Source organism: Ips typographus, linkage group LG3 (genome assembly GCF_016097725.1).
Source record: "Ips typographus isolate SLU linkage group LG3, UJ_Ityp_2.0, whole genome shotgun sequence".
NCBI lineage: Eukaryota > Metazoa > Arthropoda > Insecta > Coleoptera > Curculionidae > Ips > Ips typographus.
In genome coordinates, this window is record NC_138424.1 from 8,559,745 (window position 1) to 8,582,595 (window position 22,851).

Genomic DNA, 22,851 nt, shown 5'->3' on the forward strand with positions numbered 1-22,851 from the left:
CGCAAAATAGCACAGTGTAAACCACCACTATCTAAGTGATTCTATGGTTGTGCTACGCGCGCCACAGGTGATATTAAAAGACCTTTTGTATTGTAAAATATACGCCTTCCATACAAAATATGTATACAAGATGTTTTAAAATAAAGGGTGTGATTACTATGGAAAAACTCGCCTTACCTACACAATACTGTATTCTGTAAACTTTGCTTTTACTATTTCCAAAATAATCCCTAAAATCTAAAAAGGCTTTCATACCTACTTTTGTAAAACATTATTTGTAGGTTTGGCAATAAGTACCTGACCTAGGTTTTTCCATTAAGGCAATTTAAAAAAAGTAATAAGATCAGTTTGCACTTTAAATATTGTTTTGTTTATTTAGTACAAGTCAACACAAATTAAAAAATCCTAACACTATAAATAAATTAAGAATAGTGCTTTAGTTAGAACAACAAAAACTTCTTAGGGTATCCCTCAAATGAAAACTAATGGTGTTCATTTGATATGATTAATAATTACAATAAAATGTAAAGGGACATACCACAAAACCCTAAAGCACTTTATAGGGCTCACCTCCTTGTCCTTATTTATTGTTAAAAGTACTTGTAAGAATTTATATTATTGATAATCATAGTCTTTTACTCAAGTCCTCATCACAACTGAAAGCCTAAGAAGTTCTTAATAAATATAAATATATTTTTTTCTTGCAATTAAAAAAAAATTACAAACATTGTGGAGTGAGTTTGGATAGTATAATTGATGCTTAACACTTATACATATAAAAATAAACTTTTTAGAGACAGATAAAAACTAAAAAATCACATTTTTTTTTTTTGTATGGAGAGTGTAACTTTTTTCACATTCTATCCAGATAATTTATTACGGCTTTTAGATGTATTCCTTTTGCTTTTCCTTGTGCTTTGTTTAGCTTTCTTCACTTCTGGTGCTGCTTCTGTACTTGATTTCAGTTCATCTAATTCTTCTGTGTCATCCTTTTTTGGTGATATTTGCTCTGGTTCCCCAGTGTTTTTACTTTTTGGTGGTGGTATTTGTTGTGGTTCTTCACTGTTGTGTACTGTGTCTTCTTCCATTTTCTCTTCAGACTCCTTTTCTATTACCTCAAAACATTGATTTTGTAGCAACAATGCTACTTCCTTCTCCAACTCAAACAATTCTAGTTCTGCAGCAGCTAACTCAACAACAGTGTTGTCAATAGTTTTCTGAACAGCATTTTCAATGGCTGTGATTGCTGCCACTCCAGTGGTGCCTTCCAAGTCAGTTTTAATTGTTGAAACTATTTTGTTAAATAGTTCTGAAGGGGGTTCTGAATTACTGTACATATTATTGGGGTCTCCTAGATTGGGCATGCGCATGTCAAGTTTAACAAAGTTGCCATTCTCAAACAGGGCAAAACTTTGTTGAAAACTGTGGGTTGAAAAGTTCTCACTAGCTTCACTTTTCACAAAACACACTGGGAATAGATCAGGTGAAACTTCAAAGATATTTTTGAATTGGTCATACATTGACCTTTCTTTGATTGTTAACTCCATTGTTGGGGAATGGGAAAACTTGTACCACGCGACCACTTTTGCGAAACCGGGCCCCAAATACGTCTTCAACTCCTCCTTATCTACTCGACCTGTACCAAACCAGGTGGGGCTGGCAAAGGGCACAACCGAGTTGATTTTCACTATTCTAGAGATGTTTACATGATTCTGATCATTGTCAGTGATCAAAGTCGTCTCGGTTTGTACGATTTCACCCAACAAGAACCCATACTAAAAGGCAGTAGAGTTTAAGGGGGTTTTTGATTAACTACATGTAAACATACCTGTCTGACTGATTCTTGGCTACTTTCGAATAATAAATAGGACAAGGCGGGTCCTGAAAACGATACTGTAGCTGGTTGCACCATAGTTTTAACCTCAGGGGAATGGCAAAGGGGCCTTTAAAATCTCTAAAGTTAACTTTAAGGTATTTAACTTTTCCTGAATCATTAAAGAGTGAAAACAAGTCATCAAACGCCCATTACTCATCATAACCTTACTTTCTTCTTTTTGTTTGTTTTCTAATAGTAATGTCATGTCATTGTGTATTTTGTTTGACGGAGTGACTTTTGATGTAAGACAGCACTGACAGCAGTTTGTAGGTTAAGTTTTGTTTTTGTTTTGTAAGTTAGGTTAGGAATGTTAGGATTTGGTTTGGGTGGGGCTGTGGGGCACTACAAGGAGCTAGGGGCAAAAATGCAGAAAAACAATTATTTAAATAACAAAGAACAATTTGAGCTGCTTCACTTTGCGTTTGATGGTAATTTAACTACATTACAACTGGTTTTTGAATCTAGTATAAAGCAAGTACACTGGGAAACCAAGTGCAAGTGATACTTGAAACCTTGCACCCCCATGCTCTTGTTGCCCTATTATAGAGTTTACAGCTTTCAGTAAAAAAAACTTTTCTTTCAAAGGTGGTTTGGCTAGCAGATGTTTTGATGTTATGGTAATTTTGGAAAATGGTCCATTGTAGATGATATGGGTCTTCTCAGGGTGACCAGCAGGTTTATAATCTCTTTATACAGGGTGTCCTGTTTATGTTGAACAAAAATAATAAGGTTCATCTGTCAACTCGATTTCCCCAGTCAAAATAAATATAAAAAAAATCTGCAAACTGTTTTTTTTTTCTGTTTCTGGTAAAGATCCTTAACTAACTGTACTAGAAATAGTGAAGGTGTCACAATTTGACATCTCCTAACTTGGTTATTATGACAGCTCGAAGGTTCGTCAAAATGTAACACGTGATTTTGGATTTCTTTTACCTGCATACAATTTTCTTTCAAAAATCACAAATAACCGAGATATTTGACATGAAATACAACAGTGTAACTGTACTAGAAATAGGGAAGGTGTCACAATTTGACAGCTCCTCACGAGTCCCTATGACAGTTAGGAGGTTTATTCAAACGTCAAAATGTAGCTCGTAATATCACCTTTTCTTTTAAATCACAAATAACTGAGACATTTGCTCGGAAATAAAGCAATGCAAGTAAAAAAGTTTTATTGAAGATGCCATCATTTGACAGTTTCTAACTTGGTCCCTGTGAGAGTGAGGAAGTTCGTTCAAACGTCAAATTGAAGCCCAAAACTTCTGTTTTCTTTGGTCAAAGCAGTTTTTACGGAAATAACTGAGAAAACTGGCCCAGAACATTGTCGTGCACGTCAAAGATAAATACGAGTACAAAACAAAAAGTTTAGTATTTACCAGTTAGTCCACTGGTAAATATTTTTTTCCCAGGAGAAATCCCTCGGAAAAGATATGTCCAAGACAAAAAACCCTATTTTTTACGTATTAATCCGCCTTGTTCCATGAAATACTCATATTTGCCATCATCATTTTTGGCCAACACAAACGGGACACGCAATGTAGTAAATGCTAAAATTTCTGTTTTATTTTGGAAAAACCACCTCCTCTCAGAAATTTAGTCACATTTTATAGTTTGCTTAGTATTTCTGATTACTGCGAGAGCAATAAATGTTAATAATGATCCTTGATTCATAAATCATTTCTGATTATCTTTCTAGGTAGCGCAAGAACTAGTAGGACTGGTACTTGACACCGATGTAGTCCGATTGCTCGAACGACTGGAACAGGCCCGTAGAGAAATTCAGGAGAGGGATGAGGAACTTCAAAAAAGGATGGACAGACTTAACGAACTTAGCAGTAAAGTAAGTGAAATAATATTTGACTCTGTATTATTGACACTTAAGAAATGTATTCATTGTTAGGCTTCAGTGTGTGAAGTAGAGCTTCAAGCAGCCTTGGAAGAGAGAGACAGGGCGCGTCACGACGCCTGCGACACATCATTGGCCCAGGATGAAGTAGTGGTCAAAGCGAGAGAGGATAGAGACTTGGCGGTTCAAAGGAGAACAAAAGCTGAAGTGGAATTGGCAAAGACTAGAGTGGAGTTGATGCAGGCCAACAGTCAACTATTGGAGGTCATCCAGCAAAAAGTTGAAATGAGTCAACAGTTGGAGCAGTGGCAGGTAAAAACACTTTTCTCTAAGTTGTTTAATAGTTGAAGCAGCAGAAAATTATTTCAGATGGACATGCAAGAGCTTCTGGATGAACAACTGAGACATAAACTGTCGAATCACGAGCTGAAAACTCGGAACATAGAGCAGCAGCAGACGCCCCCAGTACCCCCAAGAAGAATAAGACTGTTGAATTTCTTTATGCAACGATAGCGCTTTACACTGTTGCCGCCAGTCAATCAATTTTACTAAAAACTAGAAACTATTATTGTAAATATCATAGCAGATACGATATAAAAAATGATAAACTAAAACTGTGATTTTTAAGAGAGTTTTATAAGTGTGTATATTTTACACGTTTTTCAAGTATTAACAGATAATATTTACTGGTGTACTTAACTATAGTGCAATTATTATTAGCATATACAATTTTTTTTGTACATTTTTAACTTATTCAATTTAAGCTACACTAAAAGTACCAATTGCTTATCAATAGTGCCGAATTTCGACGCTTTTTATGTTGTTAACTGGTAAGAGTGCGTGCAATTTATTGTTAATTTTAACCGGCTGCTAAAATTGAAAGCGTCCGTCCAACTAACCAAAAGCAGCCTTACAAGTTTTCAAAACGAAATAAAGTTATTTTATCAAAATGTAGTTAAATTTTTCCAAGTTCTCCAGTTTTCCCTGACAAGAACACAATGTCACCAGTCTTAAATAATTTGGTAGCATTTTTCACTCCTACAATGCATGGCAAGCCGTATTCCCTGGCCACAACCGCACCTAAAGAAAATAAATATCTATTCAATTTATCTGCTTGTGTAATTGGGTGGATCTTTGTAGTTGATAACAGCACATATTTCATCTAATATAAGGGTGATGATTGTTATTTCCTTCCAAGGAAGGGAGGAAACAACAATAACAGAGAATTCCCTAAAGACCTGCTTTGCTGTGCCATATCTGTACTATTTTCAGTTAATAGGGCCAGTTTAGTCGATTTTAAAGAGTCTTAGATTTATGTTATCCCTCGATCACTGATAAATGTTACTTCAACAGTAATAGATCCTGTCACATTTAAAGCAACATTAAACCTTCATAGAAGGGTTAGTTAGTTACCAGTTAAATCAAAATGGTTTCAAGTTATCAACTTATTTGTTCCATTTTGATCACATTGAGATGAGTACCTAAATAAAATAAAAAATGGGGTACAACTATTCAATCAACTAGATAAATTAAATACCATGAACACTGTGTAACTATTTTACGATAAGTGCTTACCATGAGATACCAAACCTCCAATTTCGGTAACAATCCCTGACAACATGGGAAAATACGGCGTCCACCCAATATCCGTACTAAAAGTGATCAAAATATCTCCTTAAAGACAAAATTCAATTAGCACTGAGACATCACAATATAAATAGAAGCAAACCTTTTTCTAAAATGCCAATTTCATCTAAATGAGTAATCACACAGGCCCTAGCCTGCACACTTCCGGTACAAACCGGAGTGCCCTGGCACTTGGAGCCGGGAAGTAACTCGGCGTGGATTTCGAAGTCGTTTTGCGGTTGTGGCAAACCGTAGCACAGTTCCGGAAATTTGAAATTGTTCCATTTGGGGTAAAGTTTTTGTCGTCTAATAGCCCTATTAAAAATACAATAAAAGGGCTAAGTTTGATGTCCTAAATTGTTCATTACAGTTTAATTACACAGAGAGAGAGCAAAAGAAGAATTATGGCAAAACTAAAATGGGATAAAGCAGGTTTCTACAACATTACTATATTGCCCTGTTTTACCTTGATTTTGCCATGTTCCTGAACACCCTCTTAATCAAAGACAGAAAATAGCAAAAATCGTGAAATTTTAATTATTTTTGAGTCTTTCGGTAGCACCCTTCCTCAATCCTTTACTGTTCTGTCATCGTAAGTACTTATCATCATTTTTACAAAAGAACAAACTTACTTGCTAATGAGAACCGGATTGGAAGCCTTCAAAATCTCCCCAATTTCCTGTTGAGTTAAGTGAAAAATTAGATTTTCTGCTGGAAGAAGTCCTCGTGCCACCATAGCTTTAGCCAACTGCCGAAAACCTAATCTACTTTGGTGAATAGCATAAATAAACGCTGATTTTGTTTGCTCTCGTTGCCCAACTGCGGTTCTAAGCTTTTTCAAAGCGTACCTCAGTATTCGCCTAAAATATTACTGTTAAACAAAACTATAGGCATAACAGGAAAAGTGAGTACCGTCCGATCAGACTAATTGGTGAAACCAACTCACGAATCACTTCGTCAATTGATTTTTGAACTTTAGTGTAATCAAGCATGTGCCTGGCGTTGGCTTGAATCATGGGAATTACTTGATGGGGATTCAAACCCCAAGTCTCGTTAATTATGTCAAACTAGAAAAAATTGTTGTTATACAAACAAGTTATAATTGAAAGTGGCTGCTACCTCTCCTAAACCTCGATGACCGTGTTTGGCTAAAAACTCTTCAAAAACCGTATAAGCAGCAGGACATTTGGTTCGTAGCCACTCAACGCCAAATTCGGGTTTTATAGTGCAAAACTCATCGGAATACCTAAAGGCAATTATAAATTGTTTAAAGAAAATTAGTGAAAACTAGAATTACCCTTCGTCTCTTATGATAGCTGCAATTTTACTTAAACACAAAGGTACATCAGCAGATTCAACGTCTTCGCAAGATGACAAAATGTTAGCAAAGTCAGCATAATGACTTTGATTTAATTCTGTAAATAATTTTTGTACTAAGAAAAGTTCACTCAGTGTCACTTAAAAATCAAAGATCTGAGCAATATTATAGTAGCATTTACCTATTGACGTTACTTTGGCAAATACTACAACAATATTAACAAATTCTGTCTAAACAAATTTATATCTAACCTTTCTCTCGTCCTACAAGTACTACCATACAAATGATTTGCCAGAAAATCGAAATCTGACTACTAATCGGATGACTGTAGCTGGGCAATTCCAAAAAGGTGCTCTTTACTAATTTTTCATAAATAACTTCAGCGCTGTCTCCCTCATTTATATTATAACCTTTTGCTTTAACATGCTGCTGGCACTTTTCCACAATTTGATTAACACTTCTTGAATGTATCCTTTAAAACGGTTTACTCAGCGCTACTGAATTAAATATAATTAGGGTACTAACCACATCTTGTAAAATGGTTTTACAGACTCTAAAAAGGTCATGGGAGCTAAGCGATCCCGTACCATCTTCACTATACGGTCGTTAATGACTTGGTGGCCAAAAACTGCTAGATCCAAGATTTTGGTTGAAATTTGAATATTTTCGGACCTGGCCGAGCGATAAAGAATCTACAATAATTTTTAAGAACCAAACAGTTTGGGTTTAAATCAGAACTTACGTTAATGCAGTCAAGGAAAGCACGGTTAGAGAAAACTGGCGTGGTTCTCAAGTAGTAAGGTTCCACGTCCGGACTCAGATTTAATTGAATACCTCTGTCTATGAATGGCATAGATGCAGAACGGCACAAAGTTGATAGAGCAGTAGGAAAAACCTTACGAAAAAGCTTGTTAATAGTTTTGTAAAGTTTTTTAGAGTCTTCTGTAAACAACAAAAAAGCCCAAATATAGAAACGTACCTCTCCAGTATTGGCAATAGTATACAAACTATTTTCGGTCACACAAGGGGTGTCTTGTTCATGGGTGAGTTCAAAATCAGTCCAGCTGGTTAGTGTGGTGATTGGCCGAGATTGAAGCAAATACAAGTCTCCCTTATATCGTAATAATTGTATTAAAATATACAGTAAAGTTTTTTTAAAGTTGTGCTGTTTTAGTTTGTGCTGTAATTACATATTGTTAAAAGAAAAATAGACTTTATTACTCTATACGAAAGCGGCCACCGCTTCAGAGCACTGTGAGAGTTGTTTGCCGCAAAATAGGTATACGGAAGAGCATATTCCTTATACTGCTTTTCGAAAGAAATTTTATATTTTGTGAAAGAAGCCCGTAATATTTAAAACAATTGAGTGAATAATTCGTAATTTCAAAATTTTCATAACAAAAAAGATTTCAAATACAAAGTCTACAAATATTCCAATTATCGAATGCTCTATGAAAATGATAAAATTAAGAGAACCGAATCTGAAATATTTTTTTATTGTTATACTTCTTTCTAGCTAAATGGTTGTGTGATTTCACAAACTTTTAAGTAAAACAAACGTTTTCAAACTGCATGATGTCAAATATTGCGTTTTTCCCATATTTTTAAATAATGTTGCTGAAGTACAAATTTAAGTTAACCCACTTTCAGTATAATAGATGGATTAGCTGATTTGAGCTCATAGCTTGGTTCATTTCTTTCTATGGGATTATTATTTATTATATTATTTTAAACGTGGAATGAATTGAATAATATTTGAGTGCAGAACCTCCAAAGATCTCAAATACTCAAATCTATATTTTTTTATTCTACATTGAAGTAGATTAATTTAGGAAGTTAACCAACTCTCCAAAGCCGTGTGTATATTGGTCTTTGACCCCACTTATATTGTCATAAACAAATTTTAAAACCAGTTTAAAAACAGTTACTCAAATATTTAAATCAGCAAGATCAAGAATAACAGACAACCATTGACATTAATGTCATACTACTTGAGTTCTGTTAAAACGGTTATCAACCGAATGTTAAAATTAACCAAAAGTCATAGTTTAATTGAGTAAAAGAGTTCCTACTTTGTAAAATGACCATTCAATATCCCGAGGTCCGCTAAAAGCTTCTTCTAAAGACACTCCAACTTCTCCTAACCGAATTACTTGCTCGTCAGATAAACTCCAAACTGTTTTAAAACAAACTGGTTAGATTAGAGTTAAATGTATTTTCAACGCGACTAACCATCTTTACTCAGGTCTTTACTGCTGGAAGTGGTGATTTCCTTGACACCATTCTCGGTTAATGTGAAAACCTACAAATACTAAAATATCTCTTAAACCATTTTGCGGTTTCGTCATGCCAGTACCTTATCTTTGGTACCGATTTGCCGTTCAGTCAAACTAACATCCCCCAGATAAGTGCGGCTTAAAATGAAGGTGTCTGGGTCCGATTTGCCTGAAACCACGCTCTGAATACGCAAAATAAAAATTCATTAATGTTTAAAAGGTTTATGACTTGTGGAATTACCTCTCCCAAACCGAAATTAGAGGTCACAACCATTTGGGAGGGATTTGAGGTGGTCGGGTGCCAAGTGAACAGCACACCAGCTGCTTCGGCGGGCACCATTTTTTGAATTACCACCGCCATTTCTGATTTAATCGGAATACCATGTTGCCTACGAAAAGTGTATGTTGTTCAGAAATTCAGTACAAACTGTCCTAAAATAATTTGATTGGACTAAAGACATAAATTAAGCGGCAATATTAATTGAATTTACTATAATTTTCAGCTTTCTGACGAATCTTTCATCAACGTCCAAAAATGCGAATTTCCAGTACTATGGCTAAATACGCAATAATAAATAATCAAATTTTTTCATTAAATGTGTTTATTTATATAAAATAATGGGTTATACAGGGTGGTCCAATTTTAAATTAATTCACCAGTCCATAGCCAATTAAAAAATAAGTTGACATTCATTATGTCATTTTCCTGAAAAGTGCTTCCTAAGGAAAATACAGTCGTTCAAATTTCTGTTTAAAAAATCGTTTTTTTTGTCATAACTGTCAGACCGTTGGAGCAATATTGATCAAATTTGGAACAAGCACTTTATTACACGTTATTACCGTCAAAGACCCAAAACTAACCTAACCCAACTTAAAAATTGTCTTGGAAACGGAAAATTCACTTAAGAAGTTTAAAAAATATTATTGTAGCCAGTTTTCATAGTTTCCAGACAAACTAAAAGACTTATTTCCAGACAAACTAAAGACTAGTTTTGAAAATTGAATTAGAAAAGATAAAAATTTCAGAAGCTTAAAAATTGTGTTTGTAACCAGTTTTCATGCAAATCGAGAGACTTTAATACTAAAAATTGACTTGTAGACATAAAAACTACTTTTTCAAGAATTTATTATTACTACAAATTCATACATTTAAATCTTAAAAATTGACTTGAACCCCAAAATGTTTCTGAACTAATGAAAAGTGACATCAGAAGCTTAAAATTTGCATTTGAAGAAAGTTTTCATAATTTGAAGACAAATTTCTTTTAGATGCAGGACATTGACATTAGATTCATGAAAATTGTCTTGAAAACTAACATTTCGTGCCTTTTTCTTTGCTTTTCATTTTCTTCGAATTCTGGACTATTTTTAGTGCTTCAAAACTGCTTTCAGCTTGGAAAATCGAGTTTCAAGACTATCTTCACCAAGTTATTGACATAGCAAACTTAAAAAACAATTTTTACATTCTTCATAGACTTAAAATAGCATTCCAAGCTTTGTCACTATTAAATCGACTTCTAGACATCTCAGTGCTAAAAATTCGGGTATTTCTTAATAAACTAGACTGTTTTTAGTATTTTAAGGCTGTTTTCAGTGCCTCAAATCGAGTTTCAAGACTATCTTTACAAAGTTTTTGACTTATCAGGCCTAAAAGCCAGTTTGTCCACTGACCATAATCTTGAAAATGTTATTTCAAGCTTCTTCACTATTAAATTGACTTCTACACTCATAGATGCAATAAATTGTAGCATCTCTAAGAAATTCAGACTGTTTTTAGTACTTTTTAAGACTGAAAAATCGAGTTTAAGACTATTTCCAAAAGTCAAGTTTCTTCAGTAATAAAAGCAAAAAATTTTGGTACTAAATGCTAATAATAGTCTTGAGAACTAATTTTTAGAAATAAAATGTCCGAAAATTTAATTTACTTCTAGACTTGTTGTCCAGTCCAGAAAATTGAGTTGTACACCAATTAAAGTCTTGAAAATATACTTTTGGACTCTCTTTAGTCCTAGTAAGGTCCGTTCTAGCATTAAAAGTCAACTTTTATGCTATTTTTAGTAGTAAAAAATGAGTTTCATTCACAATACAATCGTTGTCTTGATTTCCGGACTTTTTTTAGTTCTTGAATGCCAGTTTCAGACACTCAACCAGGATGACGGTCTGAGAAAGCGAATTATAAGACCATTCCTAGTAGTAAAAAAGTTTTTAGACTATTCAGTACAAATTTGAACTTTCACAAGTCTTGGATGTTCAGTTTTAAAATATAAAACGATTTTTTAAATTGAAATTTGGAGGACTGTATCTTCTTTAGGAAACGTTTTTCAGAAAAATGACATAATGCAAGTCAACTTATTTTTTGATTAGCTATCAAATGGTGAATTATTGACACTTAAAACTGGACCACCCTGTATAGCAGTAGATTCATATGTACCAATGCTACAGCTAACATACACTTCCTAACATGCTAAAAAGGTGAAACTAAATTTAAATAAATAATTAGCTACTTGTAATGCAATAATAAATTTTGACCAAAAAGCGGTAAAAACCATCTTTTAAAGTGATTTAACACAAATATTCACTTTTATAGCACCTTGTATAAACAGTGACAACGACATGTTATGATGGATGTCGCCCATATGTTTCTACGGAAATGCATAAAAACAGGGAGTGATGAAATGAACATTTCATAACTAGTTACATAAAGTGATACTTTATGTAACTAGTTACATAAAGTAAAACGTTTTGTCACTCTAATCAGTTTTGAAAAGTGTCACTTTATATGCCATAATTAGAAAAAACTATTTTTAGGAATTCGGAAAAAAGTTTAGTAGTTTTTAATAAATTGTTACGTGCAACTGACTAAAATCTGTTTGTGTATTTTCTCATAAATACTCAGCTTTAATAGTTCGCTCCATTTTGAAGATGAAAATATATTATCACAGATCAATTATAACATAACTTACCACCGATATTGTACACTTTGATATGTAAAAAGTGAGGCCCAACATTTAGAAACAGCCCTCAAAACTTCATCGTTAGTAACACACCCCAAAATGGTCTCGTTTTGTCCAGCGGCTGATAACTCTTCCGAATCTTCCCCTAAAATGTTCTAACATGTTTTCAACTGCAAGTAAACGCATCCGGTTAGTCTTACCAATAGCTGAAGAACGTACCGCCCAACTAACCACATCAATCGCGTCATCAATGGTGTCGCTTTTGATTTTAGACAAATAGTCCGTAATTTGGGCGGCCACTTCTGGGTAGACCGGTTCGTTGGCAAACAGCCTGACAGCTCTAAAAAAATCTGTTCTCACACTGCTACAAATTTCAGAAAGAACATTCATACAAAGAGCACACTTCCTGGGGGTTTTCTGAACTCCTGCCACAAAATGCATCTTCAATGTTATTAAGGGACTCTTGAAGAAGAGCGCTTTGAGAGAGTTGCATTTTGAAGGCGTTTATGGTTAGAATGAAACCATCAGGGATGAAAAACTGCAAGATAGTCATTATCAAGATTTTTTCAATCTGTATAATCAGCAGGACTCACGTCTGTAGATTGTAAGGAGGATAATAAAGCCAAGGAGTTGCCTTTTCCTCCCACCAAATCGACAATTTGTGCATTATCACTTCGTATGTTTACCACTAAATCAGAGGGTAAAATCTGCACTTTCTTTTCACTCAAAACTGTAGGTAGCTGCTGATGTTTGGGGAGATTAGAATACAACAGTTCTACTACAGCTTTTCCCTGGCTTTTATTCACGTTGCATTCAGCAAAAACGTTACATCCGGCTTGGAAATTTGTTTGCTTTACCATCGCCGATTTGTTTAGATACAAAACACAGGTGTACCCATCAGTTTTAACTACAAAACTTTGTTTATCCAGTGGTTATAAATAAATCTGCAGAACTAACCGTTAATATGTGCGGTGAACATTTCGGGCAGATTTCCGTTAGGAGCTATGTCCTGTAGACGTACATCCTGGCTAATAATTGGAGTGACAACCGATCCTTTGTGAAATACATAACCGTAGCTCAACCTGCAATAACTTCTTAAAGAAAAACATTTTTCAGAATAACTGAACCAAAAACCAACTGGGATTTTTCTTGTTGTAAAGTCCGCAAGGTTAAATGAACCAACACCCCGTTAGTTTCAGCGAGAAACACATTAACTTCCCGATCTAACTCAGAATTGTCACTAGGGCCCCGATACCTGCTTCTGCAGGCCGCTAAATTCAATATCTAAAGAAACACATTAATTTTCACTAAATTTAAGTCGTGAGTACTTGCTCTTCTTCAACGTTTTCCAAGTTGACAACCCCCAGTAGGGTACCGAACTGTTCGTAACCATCAGGGTGGCCAACCCTAAAACAAGAACTTTGTAGTACAAATGCAGTAAAATACAGTGAAGGCTTACAGAAAATGCTTCCAGGAAGAGTCAGTCCATGGTCTGGTTGCTAAACTTTCAGCTAGTAAACTGGAATCACAGTCTTCAGGGTAAAATTTAGGGGCAGAACAACAATTGAAACTGCAATACCAGGTTGAAATAGTCATTTACGTTTAGAAATCTAAACTTTAATAATTAACAAAAACAAATTTTTCGCTTCCATCTTATTATTCAGTACTTTCACTTCAGAATAATTTTATTCCAAAGATAATTCCTGGAGGAATCCTGGAAAAAGTATAAATTTATCCAGAGGTGAAAGTACCGCCCCTTAGCGTTTTTGCTTAGAATTCAGATGGAAGCAATAAGTGTTTGCTTTTTGTGACGAATTAACTGATTACATACAGTAAATTTTGATAGTGTTCAAATGTACAATTGTATACATTTTCAAGATTTATACCCTTGAAATATACAAAAAAATCAAATCATATCACGAAACTGCTGATTTATTTAAGTTATTAGTTAAAGATATACTTACATAAAATTAAATCGTACATGATCAATTTTTTCCTCTTCTTCATTACTGATATCCTGTAACAGCCCGTTGAAAACCACCCTTAACCGTCTATAAGGTTCTAAGGTTTCAATGCTAAGTCCGTTGATTTTCCACTTAAAATCCTTAACGCTAGTAACGCGTACATTTTCACCACCTACAATATACTTGTACGGTTTTGTTCTAGTTTTACGCCACTTGAACTACCTGGAAAAGTATACAGACGGCCGTTGGCAAGCTTGAGAACTAAAATAACTTCCGCTGTCTTCAAAGGTCTCAAAACAAATTTTAATTTAAGACTGTTCCCATTTTGATCGGTGGCCGAAAATGACTGGTAATAGGAGTCCTGTAGGAATAACGTGGTTAGTTAAAGTTATACCTTCCAATATAATTTTTGTCACAACCTTTTGGGATGTAAAAACCACTTCAGAGTCATTTTTTAATTTTTCCCGGGCTTTTCGGCTTTTTTCCTGTGCGGCCCTTACGACTTTTTTAGCCAAAAGGTATTTTATAGGATAGAAGTAATCTGAAATACACAATTTACTTGAAGACCTTTCAAAGAAGTGTCAGCGACTACCTCGTCCAGTATATAAACTGCGACCACTGTTCTTATAAAATAAAAAGTACAAAAACACCGGTAAAAGCACAAACACTTCGACGCGAATTAAGCCAAACAAATCCATTGTATGTGCGCATCAGTTACTTAGAAGACCGACAACAATCAACTAAGCCAGAGGTTGTCGAATTTTTTTTCAATCGCGATCGCGATGTACACTGCTCAAACCATACCATAAGTCAGGTCCGGTGTAGAAAAATTTGATTCCGATCCTGCACTACATAGCAGTTATCTTGGTGATGAACACATCAGCCAATTCAAAATAATGATTATATTTTATGAGTATGTTTTGCTGAAATTATACTGCAACCTGGACAGTGTTAAAAACATGAACAGGGGTAATTTAAAGAGTAAATCTAAATATTTATGTTATTTAATGTAGCAGAAACATTCATACTGTTTACTGCTGATGAATTTCTGTATTAGAAGCACAAAACACGTTTGATTACTCCTCTATAGCAACGTGTAATCATCGATAAGGTTCGTTTAGTTTTAAATCCTTCCCCATTATAATAAATGGCGTTTTTATCTCTTATTTACCATTACATGTGGATATCAAGTAAATAATCTAAAGTGGACCAAACAATTAAATCTAAATCACTAAAATGCAGGTGAAAGAGGCTTCAAATCAGACCAACTGATTTGTAGTTCAGATTTAAATTATGGTCTACTAACCAAATGTAAAAAAGTTTGTATATTATATAACCCATAATTTATAAATTCAAAAATAAGAAAAACTTTCGTAATACAGTGCCCGCTTCTCGTAGTTCAATCTTTCAGCACCAGAATATGATGTAATAAGTGCATTTTAGTGAAACAATTAGAAAATAATATAGTCAGAAATTTTCAGAATAAAATTGAATATAACTATGAATAAAATGAGTATGAATTAGACATGTTTCTGCATTTTTTCTTTAAAACAGACTCAAAAAAATTACTCTGTATAATGTATACCTGTGACTAGGTCATTGTCTCCTGACCAACAAATGGTCTTCCCAGCTTGGATTACAACAAAATAAAAACAAAAACATCTGACAGTTTGAATTTTATTATAAAACCAAAAATAACTCAATTAAATACTTTTCTTTGTGGCTTCAGCAGCCATACACAATCTTGCAAGCAATCCTGACATTTGCAGTAAAGTAGTGAGCCCTTCAATAATTCTTTGATGAGTTAATCCAATTTCCTGTAGTTTTGCAAACACTTGTACAGAATTGTCAATGATAAATTTCAAAAAACTCACCTTAATAAAAGCTAATTTAACCGCCTCCTCCATATCCATGTTTTTGCATACTTTAAAAATGTTCTTTATTATGTCTTCACTGGCATAGCCCAAACTGTACAAATGTTCTACTATCTAGAAAATATCAAACAACAAAAAAACTTTGATCCTCAAACATGATCAAGAAGCAAAATACCTTGTAAGCCTTTCTGATATCACTCTCAATACAATGCTTGAGCATATCTTTAATCAACATTGGATGTGGCTCATCACAAACCTTAAAAACATTCTCTGAATTTACCTCCCCAAACCCATTGTGAGTTGACTGTAAATTATTTAATGCCTGCCTCATATCTCCCTGTGCAGTAAACACAATGGCCTCCAATCCATCTTCAGTGTACTTAATCTGCATAATTACACCAATATAAAAACACTATCAACTAAGTTTTATTTACATACATTTTCTTTTTGACAAATCTGTATAACTCTAGCCAAAACTTGAGCATCAGTAAGTCTAGAGTACCTCAAAATGGCACATCTAGATTGAATAGGTTCTATGACTTTCTCACTGTAATTGCAAGCCAAAGCAAATCTAGTGGTGTTACTGTAGAGTTCCATGGTTCTCCTTAAAGCTTGCTGGGCACCTTCAGTCATACTATCCACCTCATCCAGAATGATGATTTTATGCCTGCCTGGTGGCAGGGTGACTTTCTGCTGGGCAAACATTTTCACTTTATTTCGCACCACATCTATACCTCTGTCATTGGAAGCATTTAATTCTAGGACAGCATCTTTAAATGCTGGACCTAGCAGGATTTTTGCCAGGCAAAGTATTGTGGTGGTTTTACCTACACCTGGGGGACCCTAAAAAGTTATTATGACTGATTCCAATAAAATAGCTTGATTGCCAGACTTGTACTACACAAACTTATTAAGGGCGAAAAGTTGGTAGTATGTAGTATGAATCAAAATAAACTTACAGCAATTATCACATTAGGTACATTGCCCTGTCTGGCAAACACTGAAAGTCTAGTAATGGTGTCTTCATTGCCTACGATTTCTTGAAATGTTTGCGGTCTGTATTTTTCAATCCTGGTAGAAGTAGTAATAACTAGGTAAAGTAAAATTGTTAAGAAAGAAAGAAACACTTACCAAGGTAGGTTTGAAGGTTTCTTTATTTGGGTTTCCTCTCTTGGTTTAGATGGACCTGGCTGAGGGTCGTCTATGTCCATAATTTCAACAACTCCCGACATTTCTATTTTAATAATTGTAGATTTACACAAAGTTTGTTTTATTTATTATTGTTTCACAAAATTTCCCTCCTATTTTCAAAATTGTGGTTAGAATGCACTAACCTAACTCTTTTATAAATAATCAAATGTTTTTTAAGTAATGTCACGTGATACTACTCACATTTTATTAACAGTAATCACATGACCTCATCATAAAGTGATTTACGGCAGACGACAGAATGTTAGTAAAACTGTCAAAAATCTAATTTTTGACCAATGGCGTTATTCGATTTTGCAATGGCGCCTTGTTGCATAATCGAACACGATTTTCGAACTTTCCAAATGGCACTTCGATTCCGTCAAATAACGAAATGTTTACAAGTTTTCCCACTCTATCCGAGGTTGGGCAGACAAATTAACGGTAAAACTATGCCGATTACTGAAGAACACATCAGAACCAAGCTTCAGAAAGAGCTGGAGGCCACGCATGTGGTAAGTTTTTACCCATTTTGAGTTGTTTTCTTCTTGATAACATTCTGTCAAAATCGCATAACCCTCAAATCGATCAAGCACTGGAGACAGTTCCGTCCGCATTGGCCACATCAGTATGATTGTATTTTTAAGTTTTCCCAATTAGAATAAAACCTTAATTAAACTAGTTTTTAGTATGTGGTTACTCAAGGGTGGTTAATAAAATAAATGCAGTGTTAATCACCATCACCCAACATGAGTGCTGTTGTAATGTTTTGTAAAATAAGCAGTGAAATTTGGCTTGTAATATTTGGTACTTTGGTGTCACTCCTGCTGAGATGTTGCACTACTCTGCATTCCTATTCTGGTGAAGGTACCCCACCAATGTATGGAGATTATGAGGCTCAGAGACATTGGATGGAAATCACCACTAACCTTCCAATCGACAAATGGTACCACAACAGTACTGACAATAACTTGGAATACTGGGGCCTAGACTACCCTCCTTTGACTGCATACCACATGTATTTTTGTGGGCTAATTGCCAGACTCATTAATGGCAACTTCACTAAGTTACATGAGTCACGAGGACATGAAAGTGATAGTCACAAATTTTTTATGAGAACTACAGTGTTAGTGAGTGATGTGGTTGTGTATATTCCTGCTTTGATACTGTATTATTATACCTGTGTCAGGCTGGATAAGTCACATGAAGGCACTCAAGTGAAGTCACAGAAAAAGTCCAAGAAAACTGTACTTAACTTGAAGGTTTTTGACCCATCTTTGTCTGTGGTGCTTGGACTTATTTATCCAGGGATTATATTAATTGACCATGGACATTTTCAGTACAACTGCATTTCTCTGGGATTGTTTATACTTGCAGTAACAAGTATTTTACACAGACTCAATATTCTAGCTACTTTGTTGTTTTGTCTGGCATTAAACTACAAACAAATGGAGCTCTACCACTCTCTACCATTTTTCTTTTATTTACTCAGTACTTGTGTACCTAAACCTGGGCAAAGCTCAATGTCTGGCTTGGTTTCTTTGAGTAAAATTGCCATAACAGTCCTACTAACTTTTGCCCTTCTTTGGCTGCCTTTTTTATTCAATTTAGAGAATTTAATTCAAGTCTTACACAGGCAGTTTCCAGTTGCTAGAGGGGTATTTGAGGATAAAGTTTCTAATGTTTGGTGTGCCTTAAATGTAGTTTTTAAATTTAAAACTAGACTGGACAATTATCAAATGATGAGACTTTGTCTGTTCAGCACTCTGTCTGCTATTTTGCCCAGTAGTGTGGACTTATTCCTTCGTCCAAACCTAAAAAAGTTTGTTCTAGCTTTGATAAACTCATCTTTAGCATTTTTTCTCTTCAGTTACCAAGTACATGAAAAATCCATATTGTTGGTTGCCATACCTGTTTTGTTATACTTTCCATATGCCCCCTTTACCTGTTTTTGGTTCCTCGTTATGTCAGTTTTTAGTATGACACCCTTACTGGTTAAGGACAAACTAGTCATTGCCACAGTGGCTTTGGTAACCTTTTATGTAGTGTCCTTTAGAGTTTCAATTGAGCATACATTCAAGAACATGTTTAATAGTAAAGAGGGTTTAGTTGAGTATTACCGCAGGTTATCTTATGTACTTTTTGAGGTGGATTCCTCAAAAAAGCTTAAGTTACACACAATACTTACACTCACATATCAAAGAGTAATGCAGAACAGACATATCTTAATAGCCATGCTACAACATGTTAGTATGATTTTTTCTCTCTCTGGTTGTGTATTTCTTTTTGTGTTTAGTTTACTGTGGGAACCTCCAAAAAGGTATCCAGATTTGTTTCCTCTGCTTATATCTGTGTACTCTTGTCTTCATTTTGTAGGATTTTTTGTGTATTTCAACATTAAACAACTGAGTTTACCTCAGGAATTTGAGGATATTAAGAATGTTAAAGTTAAAACTTCCTAGTAGGATATTTAAAAATGTTGTGATATGAGTGTTTTAGTGGTTTAGTTATTTGTGTTTGATAATTGAAATTTGTCATTTAGTTAGTAAGTTACAAAGTTTTCTTGTTGTTCAGAGTTGAATTTATCAATACAAAATAGTTTTAATCACTGTATTTTTTTTAATTTACCTGACCTCTTTGAAGTTTACAAGTTAATAGAGTCATAAAACTTGAAAAATTGCTCAGTAGTAGAAGCAAGTATTTTTTAGTTAAGTGAGTTTGAAATGTAAATTTTCTTTTTCTCCATGTCAATTTTTCAGGTACGTTCAGTATCTTACCCTTAAACTTTCTCTAGGATACCATTGTATTGAAACCTTCAAATTTGTAGAGTAAAATGCCTAAAAACGTATGTTTAACAGGTTTTCCTACAAACTGCTTCACTATAACCTTCCAAGTCGCAACAATGATTAACCATTCTCCACACCATCCTCTTGATAATCAAAACGTAAAGGCTTTCACAATGGAAAATTCTTATCAATCTCTCTAAATTTTTTTATTTTCGATAATTTACGCAAGGCACGTGGAACAATTTTCATGAGTAGGTACTTAGAAATATATGCACAAAAGCAGTACTCATTTACAAGTAATATTGCTTTCGTTGGCATTTTAACCTGGTTTCTTGTCTGCAGGAAGTGATTGATCATTCAGATGGTTGCGGCGAGAAATTTTCGTGCTTAGTAGTGTCAGAAAAGTTCAAGGGAAAACCGTTACTGCAGCGACACAGGTAAGATTTATCACTTTTTGCAAGTGTAGTTCACTAATTGAAGCGCAATTTTAGATTGGTTAATACAATCTTGAAGGACGAACTAACGAAAATTCATGCATTTTCTCAACAGACTTTAACTCCAGAGCAGTGGTCTGAAAAGCAGTGATATGTCAACCTTAGATAGTACAGTTCATAATAATATTAAAAAATTAGATGGAGGTTTGTAGTTTAGGTGAAAATTGAAGAAGGGTTAATGAGTTGTTTCTAGGGTTGGATTTTAACGTTTCCTCTCCCGGTAAAGTGATTCTTCATGGAGAACACTCTGTAGTTTATGGTAAATTGGCTGTGGCTGCTAGTTTAGGCCTACGGACCAAAATCCACTTGGTCGAAATTGATAGTCCTGATTCTGTCGTATTAAAATTCCTTCCACTTGACTTTGAAAAAACTTTGAGTTTACAGGTTGGTTTTTATTTGACAATTATCACTTTTTGTTAAAAATAATTTTGTAGGATGTGCGCAAATATTTCCTGGACCAACCACCGCCTATATCCTCGTTATCTCAATATAACTGGACTTCACCTCATTTACTGGACCACAAAGTATATGCCGATGCGGTAGAAAGGGCGGTAGACTCATTGCTAAAGGATAAAAACCACCCTGTAGATTTGAGCATATCCAGAGCGGTTCAAGTTTTATTCTACTTGTTTGCCGGCATTTTGTCTAGTTCCGATATTACCATAAAACCATTTTGTATTACCATAGATTCTGAACTGTCCATGGGGGCTGGTACCGGAAGTTCTGCTAGTATTTCTGTAGCTTGTACGTGCTTGCTACAGTTAAGGGGTTATATTTAATTTGAGTGGATTTTCAGTTGCTGCTTTATTCATTCGATATTTAAAACTAAAAACTAAGCCAGCAGTTAATATATCCAAAGCGGAGTATAAACCATACACTTGGGATAAACCTGACGGGGAAGAAAAGTCTAGTTTTAGCGCTCTTGAATTGGAAGCCATTTCCGATTGGGCGTTTTCTGGGGAAAAGCTTTTCCACGGGACTCCGTCAGGTACTTACCCCACTTTATGCAACACCTATCAGAACGAATTGGACATTTTTAAGGACTTGACAACACTGTCTGCACTTACGGCAATTTGGTCAAGTTTCGCAAAAACCACTCAACCACCCACATGACCTTGACAACTCCCATTACGGTGCTACTGGTGAACACTAACGTACCTAGAGCTACCATGAAGATGGTTCAGCACGTTGCCAAACTTAAGGCAACTTTTCCCCACGTGGTAGAACATGTGCTTGATGCTTTAGAGGATTTAACTGTTAGCTCTCTGGATGTCGTCAAGAAAATTGACAACGCTGCTTGTAAGTTCCTTTTAAGTGTTTTAATACGGTTTTAAAGGAAATTTCTAGCTTCTGGTGATGGCGAAGCTGCAGACCAAGCTTTCACCGATTGGAAGACTTTAATTCAAATGAATCACAGTCTGCTAAGTGCTTTAGGCGTTTCTCATTCGAAACTCGAAGAAATCAACATGATTTTAAGTAAAAATGGGTGAGTTTTCGCGTTGTTTGAGTTTGACTGAACCACTAATGGTTGTATTTTTAGTTTGACTGGTAAACTGACTGGAGCGGGTGGTGGAGGCTACGCCATTGCAGTGGTACCACCATCTTATGATCCGGAAGAGGTGATACGAATTCTCAAAGAGCATGACTTTGGTGTAATCTTAACCAAACTGGGTGGGCCAGGAGTTAGGGTTGACTAAAAGCTTATTTATGACATGTAGACGGGAGACTTTTCTTAAATTATTCCAATTTCGATTAAATGTTTTTGCAATTAATAAAAATTTGTTTTATTACAGTATTTTATTAGGCGTTGTTTGTCCTTAAAGCTGTTTAGTCGCAATTAAAGCCGTCAATTGGAAAGTTCTAGTGCGTTAAACTAGAACAAGCACTTTATCCGTTGGGTTTTATGGAGTGGAACTTTGGAGGGGTGGCTTTTAGTAGCGTTTTGACTTTTTTTACCTTAGTGGGTTAGGATTAGTTACAAGATTTGCTACAAAAAGAAAACTAAGCACATTCTACACTGACGTCACACTGTCATGTGAATGTGGTTACTTGGGACACCTTCATTAAACTAAACTTTATTATTTTATTAATTAGCTTTTTCAATTTCTGGCTGAACTAGACTCACCCTCCTCGTATTTTCATGAAGACGTCCGTGATTACGGAATTAGTGGCCCTTGTAATCTGGCGGTAAGATTAACCCCACTGTATTCCTTATTTTAAACTATCTTATGACTTAGTGATCTAAGTTATTTCTCTACCATCCATCACTATGCACCCCTAAACGTGACAATATTATTAATTTCTGAAGCTGTGACATCTAGTTTTGCCTCAAATTTTTCATTTTATGGAAATTAATAACAGTAACTAACGCACTCTGATAAACCATTATTTTATAACAAAACTTGTCAATAAAATATTGGGAATGATTTCAAATAAGAAAACCATTTTCTGTAGCTTTCTTTTATATCAAAACTTAAAATTAGTTCTTTAACACTGCAAATTGGAAATTTGAGCCAAATATAATCATCTTAAACACATTTGTGAAAATAACTATTTTGGCAGTTATGACGGGTTGAACCTACTTATTTAAAAGCACTAGGTTTCTCCTATACAGGGTGGTCCAGTTTTAAATGTCAATAATTCACCAAT

At 34.9% G+C, this 22,851-nt stretch overlaps 6 protein-coding genes across 9 annotated transcripts in view; 3 read left to right on the plus strand and 3 right to left on the minus strand.

The window, feature by feature from the left end:
• The window catches only part of LOC145726223 (bicaudal D-related protein homolog), a 50,366-nt gene extending 45,694 nt beyond the window's left edge, over positions 1–4,672 (plus strand). For all 3 annotated transcript variants that reach the window (XM_081975223.1, XM_081975221.1, XM_081975222.1), the window contains exons 8-10: positions 3,573–3,716; positions 3,777–4,034; positions 4,092–4,672. In XM_081975223.1, coding sequence (XP_081831349.1) covers positions 3,573–3,716; positions 3,777–4,034; positions 4,092–4,235 — 546 coding nt within the window. In that variant the 3' untranslated portion in view covers positions 4,236–4,672. The remainder of the gene's footprint in view (positions 1–3,572; positions 3,717–3,776; positions 4,035–4,091) is intronic.
• Positions 348–2,055, minus strand: LOC145726233 (BRISC complex subunit FAM175B-like). The gene is made up of 2 exons (XM_081975238.1): positions 1,829–2,055; positions 348–1,775 (listed from the first exon to the last, which is right to left on the minus strand). Exons 1-2 carry the CDS (start codon positions 1,910–1,912, stop codon positions 861–863), a joined length of 999 nt encoding a protein of 332 aa, XP_081831364.1. The 5' UTR covers positions 1,913–2,055; the 3' UTR covers positions 348–860.
• On the minus strand, positions 4,340–14,811 carry LOC145726220 (rifampicin phosphotransferase-like). Its single transcript, XM_081975213.1, has 27 exons — positions 14,453–14,811; positions 14,280–14,401; positions 14,083–14,221; positions 13,861–14,032; positions 13,356–13,466; positions 13,225–13,303; positions 13,035–13,180; positions 12,854–12,978; positions 12,490–12,803; positions 12,289–12,434; positions 12,097–12,236; positions 11,906–12,041; positions 9,184–9,331; positions 9,023–9,124; positions 8,899–8,968; positions 8,739–8,842; positions 7,646–7,777; positions 7,409–7,561; positions 7,192–7,358; positions 6,918–7,138; positions 6,646–6,763; positions 6,468–6,594; positions 6,261–6,415; positions 5,981–6,208; positions 5,452–5,663; positions 5,298–5,396; positions 4,340–4,802 (listed from the first exon to the last, which is right to left on the minus strand). The coding sequence occupies exons 1-27, from the start codon at positions 14,556–14,558 to the stop codon at positions 4,678–4,680; spliced, it is 3,897 nt and encodes a 1,298-aa protein (XP_081831339.1). The 5' UTR covers positions 14,559–14,811; the 3' UTR covers positions 4,340–4,677.
• A 710-nt stretch (positions 14,812–15,521) lies between these two features.
• Positions 15,522–17,061, minus strand: RfC4 (replication factor C subunit RfC4). Its single transcript, XM_081975236.1, has 6 exons — positions 16,866–17,061; positions 16,694–16,805; positions 16,173–16,577; positions 15,910–16,119; positions 15,735–15,848; positions 15,522–15,677 (listed from the first exon to the last, which is right to left on the minus strand). Exons 1-6 carry the CDS (start codon positions 16,964–16,966, stop codon positions 15,564–15,566), a joined length of 1,056 nt encoding a protein of 351 aa, XP_081831362.1. The 5' UTR covers positions 16,967–17,061; the 3' UTR covers positions 15,522–15,563.
• Positions 17,062–17,256: 195 nt separating this feature from the next.
• Mvk (Mevalonate kinase) lies at positions 17,257–21,989 on the plus strand. Of its 2 annotated transcripts, none has more exons than XM_081975233.1 (9): positions 17,257–17,437; positions 20,051–20,145; positions 20,200–20,286; positions 20,376–20,586; positions 20,637–20,946; positions 20,999–21,190; positions 21,244–21,501; positions 21,550–21,688; positions 21,743–21,989. In XM_081975233.1, exons 1-9 carry the CDS (start codon positions 17,288–17,290, stop codon positions 21,897–21,899), a joined length of 1,599 nt encoding a protein of 532 aa, XP_081831359.1. In that variant the 5' UTR covers positions 17,257–17,287; the 3' UTR covers positions 21,900–21,989. The 2 variants fall into 2 exon arrangements, with proteins under 2 accessions (XP_081831359.1, XP_081831358.1); XM_081975232.1 differs by having other exon boundaries at positions 17,259–17,437; positions 20,200–20,346; positions 20,396–20,586.
• Positions 17,478–19,535, plus strand: gny (ALG6 alpha-1,3-glucosyltransferase garnysstan). The gene has a single exon (XM_081975220.1). It carries the CDS (start codon positions 17,672–17,674, stop codon positions 19,382–19,384), a length of 1,713 nt encoding a protein of 570 aa, XP_081831346.1. The 5' UTR covers positions 17,478–17,671; the 3' UTR covers positions 19,385–19,535.
• Positions 21,990–22,851: the final 862 nt, after the last annotated feature.